The 17,452-nt window shown below is 43.3% G+C and overlaps 1 protein-coding gene across 1 annotated transcript; it reads left to right on the top strand.

Annotated features, from left to right (window-relative positions):
- The first annotated feature begins 2,829 nt into the window (after positions 1–2,829).
- On the top strand, positions 2,830–3,240 carry LOC121290426 (histone H2A, sperm-like). The gene has a single exon (XM_041210864.1). It carries the CDS (start codon positions 2,830–2,832, stop codon positions 3,238–3,240), a length of 411 nt encoding a protein of 136 aa, XP_041066798.1.
- The last annotated feature ends 14,212 nt before the right edge of the window (positions 3,241–17,452 follow it).

Raw genomic sequence — 17,452 nt, 5'->3', positions numbered from 1 at the left:
GGGATTAAGAGAAAAGACTGGCAGCCAATATCAGGCGGAATCCCAAAGTCTTCTATAGGCATAGAATTAGTAAAAGGGTGCTAAAAGGGAGGAGTGGGGCCGATTAAGGACCTAAAAGGGAATTTTACACATGGACGAAGGGACCATGACTGAGGTATTAAATGAATACTTTGCATCTGTCTTTACCAAGGAGGTAGAAGGGTTCAATATTGATGAGGAAGTGTTAAATAGACTATCGGTACTTAAAAGTTGACAAGGCACTGGGACCAGATGAGATGCATCCAAGGATATTGAAGGAAGCGAAAGTAGGAATTTTTCAGTCTACCCTAGACTCCGGGGATGTGCCAGAGGACTGGATCACAGCAAACATTAGGCCCTTGTTCAAAAAAGATTCTAAGGATAAGCTCAGCAATTACAGACCAGTCAGTTTAACTTCAGTGGTGGGCAAGATTCTAGAAACAGTTATCTGGGATAGAATTAGTAGTCACATGGAAAGAAAATGGGTTGATAAGGAAGAATCAGCATGGATTTCTAAAAGGGAAATAGTGTTTAACTAACCTGGAGTTTTTTTGAAGAGGTAGATGAGGGTAATGCTGTTAACGTGGTGTACGTAGACTTCCAAAAGGCTTTTGACACAGTGCCACACAACAGACTTGAGACAAGTTATTGCTCATGGAATAAAAGGAACATTAGCAACATTGAAACAAAATTGGCTGAAAAATAGGAAGCAGAGAGAGGGTAAAGGTCAATGGATATTTTTCAGGCTGGAGGAAGGTTTGTAGTGGAGTTCCCCAGGGGTCAGTATTGGGACCCATGCTTTTCCTGATATATATTAATGATCTAGATCTTGGCGTGCAGGGGACAAGTCCACGTTTGTGGATGATACGAAGCTTAAGCATTGTGAACTGCGAGGAGGGCAGTGTGAAACTTCAAGAGGACATAGACTAGTTGAGTGGGGAGATAGGTGGCAGATTAAGTTCAACGCAGAGAAGTTGGAGGTGATGCACTTCTGTAGAAAGAAGATGGACAGAAAATATAAAATAAGGGGTGACATTTTGAAGATGATGCAGGACCAGGTGTATATGTGCATAGATCATTGAAGGTGGCAGGACAGGTGGAGAGAGCAGCGAAGAAAGCATTAGTATCCTGGGCTTTATTAATAGGGTCATGGTTTACAAGAGCAAGGAGGTTATGCTGAATTTATACAAGACACTCATTAGACCTCAGCTGGAATATTGTGTACAGTTCTGGGAGCCACATTATAGGAAGGTTGTAAACACATTGGAGAGAGTGCAGAAGAGGCTTACAAGAATGATTTCAAGGATGGGAAACTTCAGTTATAAAAGATAGATTAGAGAGTTTGGAACTGTTCTCCTTGGAGGGAAGGCAGCCAAGAGGAGATTTCATTGCAATGGTCAAAATCATGAGGGGGCTGGACATAGTAGATAGGGAGAAGCTGTTCCCACTCTCAAAAGGATCAAGGACCAGACGGCACAGATTTAAAGTGATTAGCAAAAGAAGCAAAATGTGACACAAGAAAAAAAACATTATCTCACAACCAGTAGTTCGGGACTGGACTGTACTGCCTGGGAGTGTGGTGGAGCCAGGTTCAATCAAGGCATTCAAGAGGGTATTGGATGATTATTTGAATAGAAACAATGTATAAGGGTAGCAGGAAAAGGCAGGGCAATGGCACTAGCTCATAATGCTCATTTGCAGAGCCAGTGCAGACAAGATGGACCAAATGAGCTCCTCCTGTGTCATTAAAATTCTGTGATTCCGTCAAATTTATTTCCCCAAACATACTCAACTCCTCTGATTCCATTCGCTACCCGGTTTGCTGATGTGGAGTATTTCACTGGTTCTATATTAAGCCTTTATAGCAGCAATGTAAATGTTAAATTGGAAAAACTGAAAACTTTACAATCCATGCTTTCTCGCTAATCTTCTTAGGGCACTTAAATGATTCAAAGATATGGAACTTAAACACAGGAACCTCACACACGCACACGAAGTATAATTAATTACCTACTTTAAAACATGTTCCGTTAATCAGAAGAAGCGTTTATAACAAACTGTTTTACCTTTAATACTCTCAGTATCGCGCTTGTGAGAAGCCATAAAGAAATCACCAAAGACCTCTATTTTTACTTAGTTCTGTTGAAGAGTCATACGGACTCGAAACGTTAACTGTGTTCCTCTCCGCAGATGCTGCCAGACCTGCGAGTTTTTCCATGTATTTTTATTTTTGTTTCATCAAAGACCTTTACCAGGTTAGGCCAGGTCTTAAGTTCCAAGATCACATCTTCCAACCCCAGAAACTTATTAAACATCATCATCACCATCAGAATTTCGATTCTGTATTAATTATTCTGTATTATATTGTCAAGGTAATCACAGCGAACAATTCATCTCGGAATAACCCACATAAAAGTTGCCATACGTTTAAATCTAAATTGAAGCTTATTGGATAGTTTATTAAACCCGTGGATTTCAACAATGGAATTAACTAAAACTTAATTAAGAAGAATATAATTGCATAATGTTCAATTTATTCTCGCCTTGCCGAGAAAAGTTTATTGCTTCGTCGGTTTCATTCCTACAGAGTTTAGGGTTCACTTTAAGCGGCTTTCCTCATTCGTTCACCTTCAGTGAGCCGGTTTGTTTTATTGAATTAATGACATCCTATTGAATTACTAATAGGAGGAAGTGGCGGGAGGTCAACATGTATTACAGCACTATTTAAACACCATTGTGGCTCTCTGGGGATCTATTCCTTCAACTCTTAGTCGCTAAGGAGGACTTTTTTTCAAAAGGTAACTACGCCAAATGACAGACCGGGGTCAAATTATGGACAAATCCAAGGACAGGCCAAAATCTCGCTCATCCAGGTCAGGCTTGCAATTCCCAGTTGGGCGAGTGAACCGATTGTTGAAGAGGGGCAAATACGCTGAGAGAATTGGGGCTGGGGCACCGATTTTCTTGGCAGCTGTTCTCGAATACCTGGTGGCTGAGGTGGTGGAATTAGCTGGAGCCGCCGCCAGCGACAACCAGAAGCACCGGATCGCCCCTCGTCACATCCAATTAGCGGTGAGGAACGATGCTGAGCTCTTACAGCTCCTCGGAGATGTGACGATCCCGCAGGGAGGAGTACTACCAAACATCCAGACTCAGCTCTTACCAAAGAAAACCGCTAAGGGCGCGGGAGAAACTAAGGATCTTGGCTCCTTGGAATTTTGACGCTGGAATGAGATCTCCAATTAACACAGTATCGCCCTCTTCACATGACCCTGATTCTGACTTGGTAACAAATCTGTTTAAAAAGCTGACTTTTTTAAAAAAAAACTCTAGGATGCGCTCCAGTGACTGGCATTTGTCTTCAGTGGTTACTTTCTGAATTGTTGTTGAACCTTCTAAACTGGCTGAGTATCAATGAGCTTTAAGGTGGACACTACTTGGCTGTGCTTGGAACAAATTTTTAACTCTCTGAACGTATGATCATCAAAGATGGCTCCAATATTGAATAAAGGCGCTTTTTTAAAAAAAAAAATGCGGAATTGTTCACGTCGTTACCCAGTTTGTTTGGCTCTGTATTAAGTGGAGTCAATATCTTTAAAAATCCAATAACCTCGATAAGCCTACTTTGAGCACCAGAGTATTTTATTAAGCCTTTTAAAGCAGCAATGCAAATATTAAATTGGGGAAAAACTAATGGATACACTTACAATCCATACTTTTTCACTAAATATGAAAGTGTGTGGGAGCAGGAGCCTTTGATTAAAATTCCTACCTTCAACTGAAGTGGATACAGATGGTGGGGGTGCCAAGATGGGGGTATAAGTTACCCAGACATTTTGATCCTGGAGGCAGTCACATTGTTTAAGCTGTGGTCTAGTTAGTGACCATAAATGGGAATAGTGTGACTAAGGCAGGCAAGTAAGGTGACCCTGTAGGGCCTTTGCTCTTGTCCAGTGGGTATGAAGTGCTTGCCCTCCAGATGAGGGTAAAGTCTTCAGGGTGGTTGAACAAACTGACTGGTACCATGGTGCAGGAGACCTTGTGGATGTAAAGAGAAATGTTGTAGGAGACCACGTAGTCAAGGGTAGACTTGTTCTCTAGTTCCAATGCTGCAAATCTAAAATAAAAACCAAAAATGCCAGAGCCACCAGTCTTGCAGCATCTTTGGAGTGAGGAAACACCTGTTTCCAGCATTTTCTGGGTTTCATTCCAAAGATGGTTGTCCACTGGGTGCCAGGGTTGGGGATCACCTCAGCTGGAGGTGAGGGGTGGGTAAATCCAGTTACTTGATTCCTACGTCTATGACCAAGCAGAACCACATTCCTAGTTCTACCTGAATTTGAGGAGATTCCAAGTTAAAACATCACCTTGGGTAGTAATGGATTGTTTCTGGAGTCATATGCAAATTGATTTGTGAGCAATCCAATTTGAAGATCGGGTCAGGCATTCTTTCAATGGGCCGCTAGTATCAGTAGACAGTGTTTTAAACTAATTGGGTGGGAGGGTTCAGGAAATGGTAAATTCAAAAGCAGTAATAGAAATGCTGTGGCTGTAAGAGCAGAGTAACAATGGGTAAAAATAAGCAATATATTGGAAAGGTATATTGAGCTTAACCAAGATAGTATGATAAAATGACATCTGGAATATCTAAAGGTACTATATTTGCTTAAGCACTCAACAAAATGGGTGAATTAATCATGGAAATGAATGAGCTTGAACTTATGCAGAAGTGGCTGAATTACCAAGGTTCAAAACTAAATAAATATGCCAGGATACTATAACCTTGATCAAAGATGAATATTTTCTCGGAAAAACAAAACGTAGAATCAGCTTGAGTGGATCTAAGGAATAAGTAGTAGAAAGTGCTGCAGGCAATGTTGTAGGACTCCACACAATAATTGTAACATCAGGCATAGTATAAGTTGGGAAGTTGAGAGGTGCCTAAAACAAGGATAACATAGTCACCTTCGTGGGCAAAGTGAATTTGCAGTAATCATGTGGAGGATCAGCTCATGGAGTACATGAGCTTTTTAAAAAAAAAAAAAATAATTTGTTGAGGAACCAGCTAGGGAATAAGCTATCTTGGATTTGGTGTCATGGAATTAGAAAGGGTTAATAACCTTGTTGTAAAGGGGCTTCCGGTGAAGAGGGATCCTGGAACTTGATATTTGTTCAGGTTTAAGATCTGGTTTTGAATTTAAAGCAAACTATGTAGGTTATGAACTGCAAGTTGGTTAGATTAAGGAGCTGGATTACGATATTTGAAGTAGATAAGTAACAGCGCACACCCTAAATTCATATTTGCAATAATAAACACTCCCTTAAGGAATACAAAACAAACCCACAGGAAAAGGGTCCAACTATGGCCAACAAGGTATTACATTAAGGGAAGGCTTATGCTAACAAAAAGGGTAGTAAAGCTGTTGACTGGGACAACTTGGGATTCAGCAAAAGGTGATTTAAAAATTGAAAGAGTGAACTAGAAAGAAAGATTGTTAAAAGTTTTTGAAGATATGGAAAGGAAGAGATTAGCAAAAGTACATTTGGGCCATTAGAAGCAGAAATTGGAGCAATTATAACGGGAATAAGGAAATGGCAGAGATGTTACTAAATGAATAGATTGTATTGGTCTTAAGACTGAGGAATAATGTGTCCAAGTTGCTGATGGTACAAAGCAGTGAGCACAAGGCAGAAAGGTTGCAAAGGGATATAGGAGTGAGCAAAAAAAATGGCAGATGAGAAGTATGAAGTTTTTTTTTTGTTTGGTAGGAAAAATAAAGCAGAATATTTTTAAATAATATCAGTGATATGGGGTCCTTAGAATGAAATATGGAAAATTAGCATACAACAGTAATTGAGAAAATAAATGGTATCTGTATGTTGGCCTTTATTACAAATGAATAATATTTTTCACCATCTGTTGTCATCTAGAGTTGAGGAATGCTAAGGTTTGTGCAGATCTAGTCTCTTGGGCTAAAGAAGAGTGGTCAACAACAATGATCAGATAATGGAAGAGTAAGATCTTGTCTGGGAAACTGTAGGTTCTAGGAGTGTTTTTTAAATGATTTAAGTTAATCCTCAGAATGAAGCACCCTGCTACAATGTGAATGTGCAAAGGTAGGTTAAAGATTTTGGGTTACAAACCATTAGAATTAAAGATGTATGAGAAAAATGATTTGTGTAGGACTCAAGGGAACACTTAATAACAAATTGGGATAAACCATCCTATTCATGTACATTTTAGTGAAAATCAGGAAAGTATAGATCAATAATCTGACTTTTTTTTTCTTGGCAATGTTTGTGTGTCTCTATTTTAAGAGAACTGAATTTGATAGTCTGGCCATCACCCAAGATGTTGGGAACATGAAAGGGGAGGCAAGTAAAGACCCTGCTACAGAAACACACCACCCCACAACCCCAGCCCTGCCCCCATCACCTTTATCTTTAGGAAAGATCCACCTGAAGTCCAGAAAGGGCAGTATGATATTGAGATTCCAATGAAAATGTGTGGTTGGATGATTCTCCCTTTTGTTGTGTGTGAAGTGACAAACATGCAAAAATGCATGATAGAATGGGTCCTGAACATGTTCAGCCATTGGGCAACACCATGATGTAGTTAAGGTAGCCAGCATAATTTTAAAGCTCAGGACATTGGCACATACTTCTTGGATAAACTAATTTCATCATAATTGGGAGAATTTAGCACGAATAGAGGAAACATAACTGTTGACCACTGTCCTTAAGTAGACTCCTAGAAACCTTTAGTTTTCCAGACGAGATCTTACCCTTCCATTATCTGATCATTGTTAACAAAAACAGAATTACCTGGAAAAACTCAGCAGGTCTGGCAGCATCGGCGGAGAAGAAAAGAGTTGACGTTTCGAGTCCTCATGACCCTTCGACAGAACTTGCGTTCGAGTCCAAGAAAGAGTTGAAATATAAGCTGGTTTAAGGTGTGTGTGTGGGGGGTGGAGAGATAGAGAGACAAAGAGGTGGAGGGGGGGGTGGGGGTGTGTGGTTGTAGGGACAAACAAGCAGTGATAGAAGCAGATCATCAAAAGATGTCAACGACAATAGTACAATAGAACACAGGTGTTAAAATTAAAGTTGGTGATATTATCTAAACGAATGTGCTAATTAAGAATGGATGGTAGGGCACTCAAGGTATAGCTCTAGTGGGTTTTTTATATATAATGGAAATAGGTGGGAAAAGGAAAATCTTTATAATTTATTGGGAAAAAAAAGCATTCAAAGGATCATCCTCCGCCATTTCCGCCAACTCCAGCATGATGCCACCACCAAACACATCTTCCCTTCACCCCCCCTATCGGCATTCCGTAGGGATCGCTCCCTCCGGGACACCCTGGTCCACTCCTCCATCACCCCCTACTCCTCAACCCCCTCCTATGGCACCACCCCATGCCCACGCAAAAAATGCAATACCTGCCCCTTCACTTCCTCTCTCCTCACCGTCCAAGGACCCAAACACTCCTTTCAAGTGAAGCAGCAGCATTTCACTTGCATTTCCCCCAACTTAGTCTACTGCATTCGTTGCTCCCAATGTGGTCTCCTCTACATTGGAGAGACCAAACGTAAACTGGGCGACCGCTTTGCAGAACACCTGCGGTCTGTCCGCAAGAATGACCCAAACCTCCCTGTCGCTTGCCATTTCAACACTCCACCCTGCTCTCTTGCCCACATGTCTGTCCTTGGCTTGCTGCATTGTTCCAGTGAAGCCCAACGCAAACTGGAGGAACAACACCTCATCTTCCGACTAGGGACTTTACAGCCTTCTGGACTGAATATTGAATTCAACAACTTTAGGTCGTAAGCTCCCTCCCCCATCCCCACCCCCTTTCTGTTTCCCCCTTCCCCTTTTTTTTTCCAATAAATTATAAAGATTTTCCTTTTCCCACCTATTTCCATTATATATAAAAAAAAACCCCACTAGAGCTATACCTTGAGTGCCCTACCATCCATTCTTAATTAGCACATTCGTTTAGATAATATCACCAACTTTAACTTTAACACCTATGTGTTCTATTGTACTATTGTCGTTGACATCTTTTGATGATCTGCTTCTATCACTGCTTGTTTGTCCCTACAAACACACACCCCCACCCCCCCCCCACCTCTTTGTCTCTCTATCTCTCCGCCCCCTACACACACACCTTAAACCAGCTTATATTTCAACTCTTTCTTGGACTCGAACTCAAGTTCTGTCGAAGGGTCATGAGGACTCGAAATGTCAACTCTTTTCTTCTCCGCCGATGCTACCAGACCTGCTGAGTTTTTCCAGGTAATTCTGTTTTTGTTTTGGATTTCCAGCATCCGCAGTTTTTTTATTCTTATCTCTGTGTTTAATTGACTGCCACTGCTCTTCAAGAAATGCCTACCTCCTTGAAGAAGTTCTGTTCCTCTCTGCGACAAGATTTCCGTATCTCTCTGTTGTCTTGCTCACCTTCTTTGCTTTCCATTTCCCTCCTAGTGTTTGACAAGGTGTTTACTAAAACCCGCTTTCACAGCCATATCTCCTTTCTCAGTGACTGTCTCCGTCTCCGACTTACCCCACGTGGATTTCAACTGAAATTCCACCCCTCATGTTTCGAACCCACCCAGGATTACAGGTATCTCCGGGACATAAAACGTTTCTCGGACTGCTGTTCCCGTCACATTCTGAAATCCACACTCAGTGCCATGCGCCGCCATATGAACACACTCGACCTCTCCCTCCAGCAGCACCGCCGTACCCTTTTTCAAAGCTGCGCGTGCCCCCAGTTTCATTTTATCCTTCGGCTCATCCGACGCCTCAACAAGAAACTTTTTCTCTTTCTCTCAAGTGCTAAGGAACGCAAGCTACAACAACTCATCGACACCAACACCCATCTATGACCCTCCACCCCTGCCTGTTCCTCCGTCCCCACCCTTTCTTCCAATCCCAACCCCAGCCGTGTATTCACTATACCCCCTGACCTTCCCCTCTCCGATGCTGAACGTTCAGTGCTCAGCAAAGGACTTAGTTTCATACCCTTACGCCCTCACCTCAATGAATTTCGGGCTCGGCATGATACTGAACTCTTCTTCCGCCGTCTTCGTCTCCGGGCTCACTTCTTTGGGCAGGAGTCCTCTCCCAGTTCAACAGATCCTTTTACCCATCTCCAATATTCTCCCTCCACCTGGACCCCTCCCTCTGGATTCTTACCTTCTCTCGATCTTTTCATTGAGAACTGTCGGCGCGACATTAGTTGTCTCAATTTCTCTGCTCCTCTCACCCATTCTAACCTGTCTCTCTCTGAACTTACTGCACTCCATTCTCTCAGGTCCAACCCTGACATTGTCATCAAACCCGCTGACAAGGGTGGTGCTGTTGTTGTCTGGCGCACTGACCTCTACCTCGCGGAGGCTGAGCGTCAACTCGCAGACACTTCCTCCTACCTCTCCCTGGACCATGACCCCACCACTGAACATCAAGCCATTGTTTCCAGGACTGTCACTGACCTCATCTCCTCTGGGGATCTCCCTCCCACAGCTTCCAACCTGATAGTCGCCCAACCTCGGACGGCTCGCTTCTATCTCCTACACAAAATCCACAAACAGAACTGCCCCGGTAGACCGATCGTCTCAGCTTGCTCCTGCCCCACAGAACTCATTTCTCGTTATCTTGACTCCCTTCTCTCTCCCCTTGTCCAGTCCCTTCCCACCTACATCCGTGATTCCTCTGACACCTTACGTCACATCAACAATTTCCAGTTCCCTGGCCCCAACCGCTTACTCTTCACCATGGACGTCCAATCCCTCTACACCTCTATCCCCCACCAGGATGGTCTGAGGGCCCTTAGCTTCTTCCTCGAACAGAGGCCCGAACAATCCCCATCCACCACTACTCTCCTCCGTCTGGCTGAACTTGTTCTCACACTGAACAATTTCTCCTTCAACTCCTCTTACTTCCTCCAAATAAAAGGTGTGGCTATGGGTACCCGCATGGGCCCCAGCTATGCCTGTCTCTTTATGGGGTATGTGGAACTTTCCTTGTTGCAGTCCTACTCCGGCCCCCTTCCACAACTCTTTCTCCGGTACATCGATGATTACTTCGGTGCCGCTTCATGCTCTCGTCAGGACTTGGAAAAATTTATTAATTTTGCTTCCAATCTCCACCCCTCCATCATTTTCACGTGGTCCATCTCTGACACTTCCCTTCCCTTCCTTGACCTCTCTGTCTCAATCTCTGGTGATAGACTGTCCACCAATATCCATTACAAACCCACCGACTCCCACAGCTATCTCGACTACAGCTCCTCACACCCTGCTTCCTGTAAGGACTCCATCCTATTCTCTCAATTCCTTCGCCTCCGTCGCATCTGTTCCGATGATGCTACGTTCAAAAACAGTTCCTCTGTCATGTCCTCCTTCTTCCTTAACCGAGGTTTTCCACCCACGGTCGTTGACAGGGCCCTCAACCGTGTCCGGCCCATCTCCCGCGCATCCGCCCTCATGCCTTCTCCTCCCTCCCAGAAACATGATAGGGTCCCCCTTGTCCTCACTTATCACCCCACCAGCCTCCGCATTCAAAGGATCATCCTCCGCCATTTCCGCCAACTCCAGCATGATGCCACCACCAAACGCATCTTCCCTTCACCCCCCTTATCGGCATTCCGTAGGGATCGCTCCCTCCGGGACACCCTGGTCCACTCCTCCATCACCCCCTACTCCTCAACCCCCTCCTATGGCACCACCCCATGCCCACGCAAAAAATGCAATACCTGCCCCTTCACTTCCTCTCTCCTCACCGTCCAAGGACCCAAACACTCCTTTCAAGTGAAGCAGCAGCATTTCACTTGCATTTCCCCCAACTTAGTCTACTGCATCCGTTGCTCCCAATGTGGTCTCCTCTACATTGGAGAGACCAAACGTAAACTGGGCGACCGCTTTGCAGAACACCTGCGGTCTGTCCGCAAGAATGACCCAAACCTCCCTGTCGCTTGCCATTTCAACACTCCACCCTGCTCTCTTGCCCACATGTCTGTCCTTGGCTTGCTGCATTGTTCCAGTGAAGCCCAACGCAAACTGGAGGAACAACACCTCATCTTCCGACTAGGGACTTTACAGCCTTCTGGACTGAATATTGAATTCAACAACTTTAGGTCGTAAGCTCCCTCCCCCATCCCCACCCCCTTTCTGTTTCCCCCTTCCCTTTTTTTTCCAATAAATTATAAAGATTTTCCTTTTCCCACCTATTTCCATTATATATATAAAAAAACCCCACTAGAGCTATACCTTGAGTGCCCTACCATCCATTCTTAATTAGCACATTCGTTTAGATAATATCACCAACTATAATTTTAACACCTATGTGTTCTATTGTACTATTGTCGTTGACATCTTTTGATGATCTGCTTCTATCACTGCTAATAAAAACAAAAAAACTGCGGATGCTGGAAATCCAAAACAAAAACAGAATTACCTGGAAAAACTCAGCAGGTCTGGCAGCATCGGCGGAGAAGAAAAGAGTTGACGTTTCGAGTCCTCATGACCCTTCGACAGAACTGTCGAAGGGTCATGAGGACTCGAAACGTCAACTCTATCACTGCTTGTTTGTCCCTACAACCACACACCCCCACCCCCCCCTCCACCTCTTTGTCTCTCTATCTCTCCGCCCCCCACACACACACCTTAAACCAGCTTATATTTCAACTTTTTCTTGGACTCGAACGCAAGTTCTGTCGAAGGGTCATGAGGACCCGAAACGTCAACTCTTTTCTTCTCCGCCGATGCTGCCAGACCTGCTGAGTTTTTCCAGGTAATTCTGTTTTTGTTTTGGATTTCCAGCATCCGCAGTTTTTTTGTTCTTATCTGATCATTGTTGTTGACCACTCTTCTCTAGCCTGAAACTAAATCTGTACAAACCTTAGCATTCCTCAACTCCAGATGACTACTGATGGTGAAAAATTCTATTTGTTCGTAATAAAGGCCAACATACCATTTGTTTTCTCAATTACTGTTGTATCTGTATGTTAATTTTCCATATTTCATGTGTTCACTGCTTTGTACCATCAGCAACTTGGATACATTACTCCTCAGACTTAAGAACATTAGAATCTGTATTGGTGTGCATTTAACCAAGTGTGCTATCAAGGAGCCCTAGCAAAACTGGAGTCAATAGGAATCAGTGTGAAAACTCGCCACTGGCGGGAGTCATATCTAGCACAATGGAAGATGGTTGTACTTGTTGGAGTTCCTTAGGATGGTGTCCTAGGCCCAACCATTTTCAGCTGCTTCATCAATGACTTTCCTTCCATCATAAGGTCAGAAGTGGAGATGTTTGCTGATGATTACACGATATTCAGCACCATTCGTGACTCCTGAGATACTGAAGCTAACATGCCCATATGCAGTATGGACATCATTCAGGCTTGAACTGATAAGTGGTGTGGCACAAATGTTACTCAAGTGCCAGGCAATAAGCAACTCCAATAAGACAGAATCCAGCCATCTCTCCTAGCCATTCAGTGGCATTACCATCACTGAATTCCCTACTATCAACGTTCTGGGGGTTACCGTTGACTAGAAACCGAACTGGACTAGCCTTATAAATACTGTGGCTACAAGAGCAGGTCAGGCAGAGAATACCTTACCTCCTGCCTCTTCAAAGCCTGTCCACCATCTACAAGGCACAAGTCAGGAATGTGATGGAATACTTGCCACTTGCCTGGATGAGTGCAGCTCCCACAATACTCAAGAAGCTTGACATCATCCAAGACAAAGCAGCCCACTTGATTGGCACTCCATCCACCACCTTCAACATCCACTCCCTTCACCACCAATGCACTGTGGTAGCAGTGTGTACCATATACAACATACGCTGCAGCAACTCACCAAGGCTCCTTTGACAGCATCTTCCAAACCCACAACTCTACCTCCTAGAAGGACAAGGGCAGCAGATGCATGGGGACACACTACCTGCAAGTTCCCCTCCAAGCTACACACCATCCTGACTTGGAAATATATCATTTCTTTCACTGTCGCTGGGTCAATATTTTGAAACTCCTTCCCTAACAGCATTATGGTTGTACCTACACCATATGGACTGCAGTGGTTGAAGAAGGCAGCTCATCATCACCTTCTCAAGGGCAATTAAAGCTGAGTAATAAAAATGCTGGCCTAGCCAGCAACGCCCACATCCCATGAAAGACTTTAAAAAAACTCGATGTGCCAGCACAGCATATTAGGGTCTAAGATTCTAAATCATTGCTGGTGAGTCAACTGGTTGTATAGTGATTTAAAATAATTGGTTAATTGGTCCATGTGGGGCAGATGTTTCTTTACAAAGAATTTACTTCAAGGAAGTATAAATTAGGGTGGGTGAATGCAATTGCAATCCAGGTCCAGAAATGGGGGAAAAGAAAGATTGGACTGAGAGAGAAAAGTGCAAAGTTTAAAAAAAAAATCATAACTTGACAATTCATTTGAAAAATCTCCATTTTAAAATCTGAAAGAATGGGGATCCACATTTGTAGTAGTTAATTTCAAGTGCCAGAGGGGTTGCTTGGCAGTAATTTATTATGAAGTCATTAAAAGGGTACTCAGGCTGAAACGGAAGTGACCTGATTCAGTAATGAGTTTACATGTACATACATACTAAAATATGCATTAGGAGCAGGAGTAGGCCACAGCCCCTCGAGCCTGCTCCACCATTTAATAAGATCATGGCTGATCTGATTGTAACCTCAACCCCAAGTTCCTATCTACCCCTGATAACCTTGTACCCTTGTTAATCAAGAATCTAACCATCTCTGCCTTAAAGATATTCAAAGGCTCTGCTTCCACTGCCTTTTGAGGAAGAGACTCATGACCCTCAGAGAAAAAAATTCTCATCTCTGTCTAAATGAAAGACACCTTATTTTTAAACATGACCCCTAGGTCCAGATTCTCCCACAAGAGAACACATCCTCTCCACATCCACTCTGTCAGGACCCCTCAGGATCCTAAATGTTCCAATCAAGTCACCTCTTACTCTTCCAACACCAGTGGATACCAGCCTAACCTGTCCAACCCTTCCTTATAAGACAACCCACCTATTCCTGGTATTAGTCTAGTAAACTTCACCGAACTGCTTCTAATATACTTACATTTTTCCTTAAATAAGGAGACCAGTACTGTACACAGTACTCCATGCAAATCTACCATGCAAATGCAGCAACTTCATACTGCTCAATGCATGTTAATGATGAGGCAGTGAGAAGCCATTTTCAAGAAGTAGGCAGCAACTTTTAGATTTACGTGTTTAACTGTGTATCTGCTCACATCAGAAGTTGCAGTAACATTTGCGCATAGAAATGAGCACTATTAGCCCCACATTATTTTGATAGCAAATTTTGGTCTATAATTTAGTCCTCTTCAGGATCAATAACAAAATTAACAAGGGTGTGTTGGGCAAACCTTTGCCCTACAAAAATCTAGTTCATTCTTGAAAGCTTCAACTGTTCCCCAGAATCCACAGCCTTTTGGAAGAGAAATCCAGACTCCTATTAGCCTTAACGTGAAAAGGATTTTCCTGATTTGTCTCATTTCTCTAACTTTAAGACTTACCAGACATTTAAAGCGTCTTTAAGTGGACAAGTCAAAGCATGACATCACAGGGCATGCTTTGACCTCTCCGCATCTCACTGTGAGATCAGATATGACAGTAGCTTTGTAAACTGGGTATTCATGAGGCAGGAGGCTGCACATATGGTTTAAGTGAAGGAAATGGAGCTGCACTGACAATGACTATCTGGCTTATCTATCTAGGAGGGAATGTGGTTGGATAGATGGTATTAACAAGTTTCCTTTGTGAAGGGAACACAAACAATGAAAAGTGCACCAACCAGGAGGTTAGGTAGATTGCTGTGGACAGTGAAAGGTTTGTCTCACCATGGTTAACTTGTATCACTATTTGTTAAAGTCATAATGAGCAATATAAACATTTTAACAGACCAGTAATAATGATGTACAGAAGAGGGGAATGGATCAATTTGTCACTAGTAGGCCTTCCATGATGTTACTCCTGGGTAGTTTTGGGCCTGGAGCCTGGTTACTGATGGTTACTCAAGCCCACTCTCAAGTCTGTCCCAGTTGTCCCTCATAGACTTACTGCTCCCAGCTTGAATATGGTTCTCAATCCCTGTTTTGTAAACATATGCAACTCACTGGCAGAGTTTCCATGGTGTTGGCCATAGGTAGTCTGGAGGGTGGCCTATAGTAATAAAAGTGTCCCACTCAAGTTGCAGACATCCAACTACCCCTGCCATACGCGCCTACATAATGGAGCTTAACAGAAGTGGTTCATTTCTCCACGTTTTTCTCTTGGGCAAAGGCTTTTGAAAAACACTTATGGCCCAGCAAAGATTGGATTCAGCTCCATCCACACCAGCATTGGCCATCTGCACCACCCAACTCATTGGCAAAAAGCATCAGTTGGTCCTTGTATCCAGGACCACCCAGATCTACAGTGCTCCATTACCAAGTAACACCTATAGAGTTTTAGGAGGACATTGGAGTTTTGGAATCATCCTCCACCAATGCAGCAAGGCAGCAAACAATCCCACCTGTTCTGATGAAAGTGTCGTCGAGCTGAAACATTAACTCAGTTTCTCTCAAACGCAGCCTGACATGGAATAATTCTAACGTTTTCTGTTTTTATTTCAGATTTCTAATATCTGAAATATTTTGTTTTTGTAAACAATCCGAGCACTGCCAATAGCCTATGCACTGTTTTCTAGGTCATAATATAGAAACCTATTAATACATTCTAGTACAGCCAAGATGTAGCCTAAATGAAGCTTAAGGATTTGCCAATGAGGAGCTTAAACTAGACAAGTCAAACCACGACATCATGGAGCAAGCCTCAACCTCTGTGTATCAGAGTGAAATCAGGCATCATTGTATTAAGATAGGCAAGAGACTACAAAACTGGTTCTACTGTTAAGCATATTTACTAGGCCCCCAACTGAAACCTTAGGGCAAGAGGTTCCTCTTGGGCAGTAATCCCACTGGAGCTCTGTTGATCAAGCCCAGTACATACCCCACTACTCATGCTGCTAGTCTAGCCCCTAACATTCAAAAGGGTATTAAATATGTGCTTGAAAGGGAAGAACTTGCAAGGTTTGAGATGGCAGAAGCACAGATCAGGGATTTGGCAACAATAGGACCAAGACTATTTTTTCAATTCATGCAAGAAAACAAGGGTGAAAATTAAACTATTACAGCTAAGGGATCCCATTCTGGCTACAAGGCTGCCTCAACTGAATTTTCCTGAGCTACAATATTAATTTTCCTCATTGGAAAACCTGATTCCAATAGAGCAATCTGAGCCAGTAGAGTGGGAGAGAACAGAAGGCTTGGAGAGGGAAAGAAGAAATTAGAGGCATAGAATTATACAGCACAAAAACAGGCCCTTCGGCCTATCGCTTCTGTGCAAGTCATTAAGCACCTACCTATTCTAATCCTATTTTCCAGCACTTGGTCTGTAACCCTGTACGCTACAGCGTTTCAAATGCTCATCTAAATACTTCTTAAAGAGATGACTCTACTACCCCCTCAGTGTTCGATTCCAACCTGGGTGAAAAAAAATTCAAATCCTCTCTAAATCTTCTGCCCTTTACCTTAAATTGATGTCCCCTGGTTACTGACAGCTTCACTAAGGGGAAAGGTTTCTTCCTATCTACCTTATCTATGCCCCTCATAATTTTGTATGAGGTCCCCCCTCAGCCTTCTCTGCTCTAAGGAAGACAGCCCTAGCCTGTAGTCTCTCTTCATAGCTGAAAAGCTCCAGCCCAGGCAACATCAAGGTGAATCTCCTCTGCACCCTCTCCAATCCTCTTACATCCTTCCTATTGTGTGGCAACCACAACATTCCAGCAGTGGCATAACTAGCGTTTTATACAGCTCCAACATAACTTCCTTGCTCTTATATTCTATGCCTCAGCTAATAAAGGTAACTATCCCATATGCCTTCTTAACCACTGTTTCTACCTGTGCTGCTACCTTCAGGGATCTATGGACATGTACACCAAGGTCCCTCTGAACTTCCTAGGATCCTACCATTCACTGTGTACTCCCTTGCCATATTAGTCGTCCCAAAATGCATCACCTCACAGTTCTCAGGATTAAATTCCATTTGCCACTGATCTGGCCATCTTACCAGCCCATCTATATCATCTTGTAATCTAAGGCTTTCCTCCTCACCATGTACAACACCACCAATTTTCGTGCCATCTCCAAACTTACTGATCATACCTCCTATATTCTCGTCTGAATCATTAATGTACACTACAAACAGCAATGGTCCCTGCACCACACTTGTCTTCCAATTGCAAAAAACAACCTTCGACCATCACCTTCTGCCACTAAGCCAATTTTGGATCCAATTTGCCAAATTGCCCTGAATCCCATGGGC

Source organism: Carcharodon carcharias, chromosome 18 (assembly GCF_017639515.1).
Source record: "Carcharodon carcharias isolate sCarCar2 chromosome 18, sCarCar2.pri, whole genome shotgun sequence".
Lineage (NCBI taxonomy): Eukaryota > Metazoa > Chordata > Chondrichthyes > Lamniformes > Lamnidae > Carcharodon > Carcharodon carcharias.
Note: the sequence above shows the minus strand (reverse complement) of the source record. Positions and strands in the feature narration are given on the sequence as shown.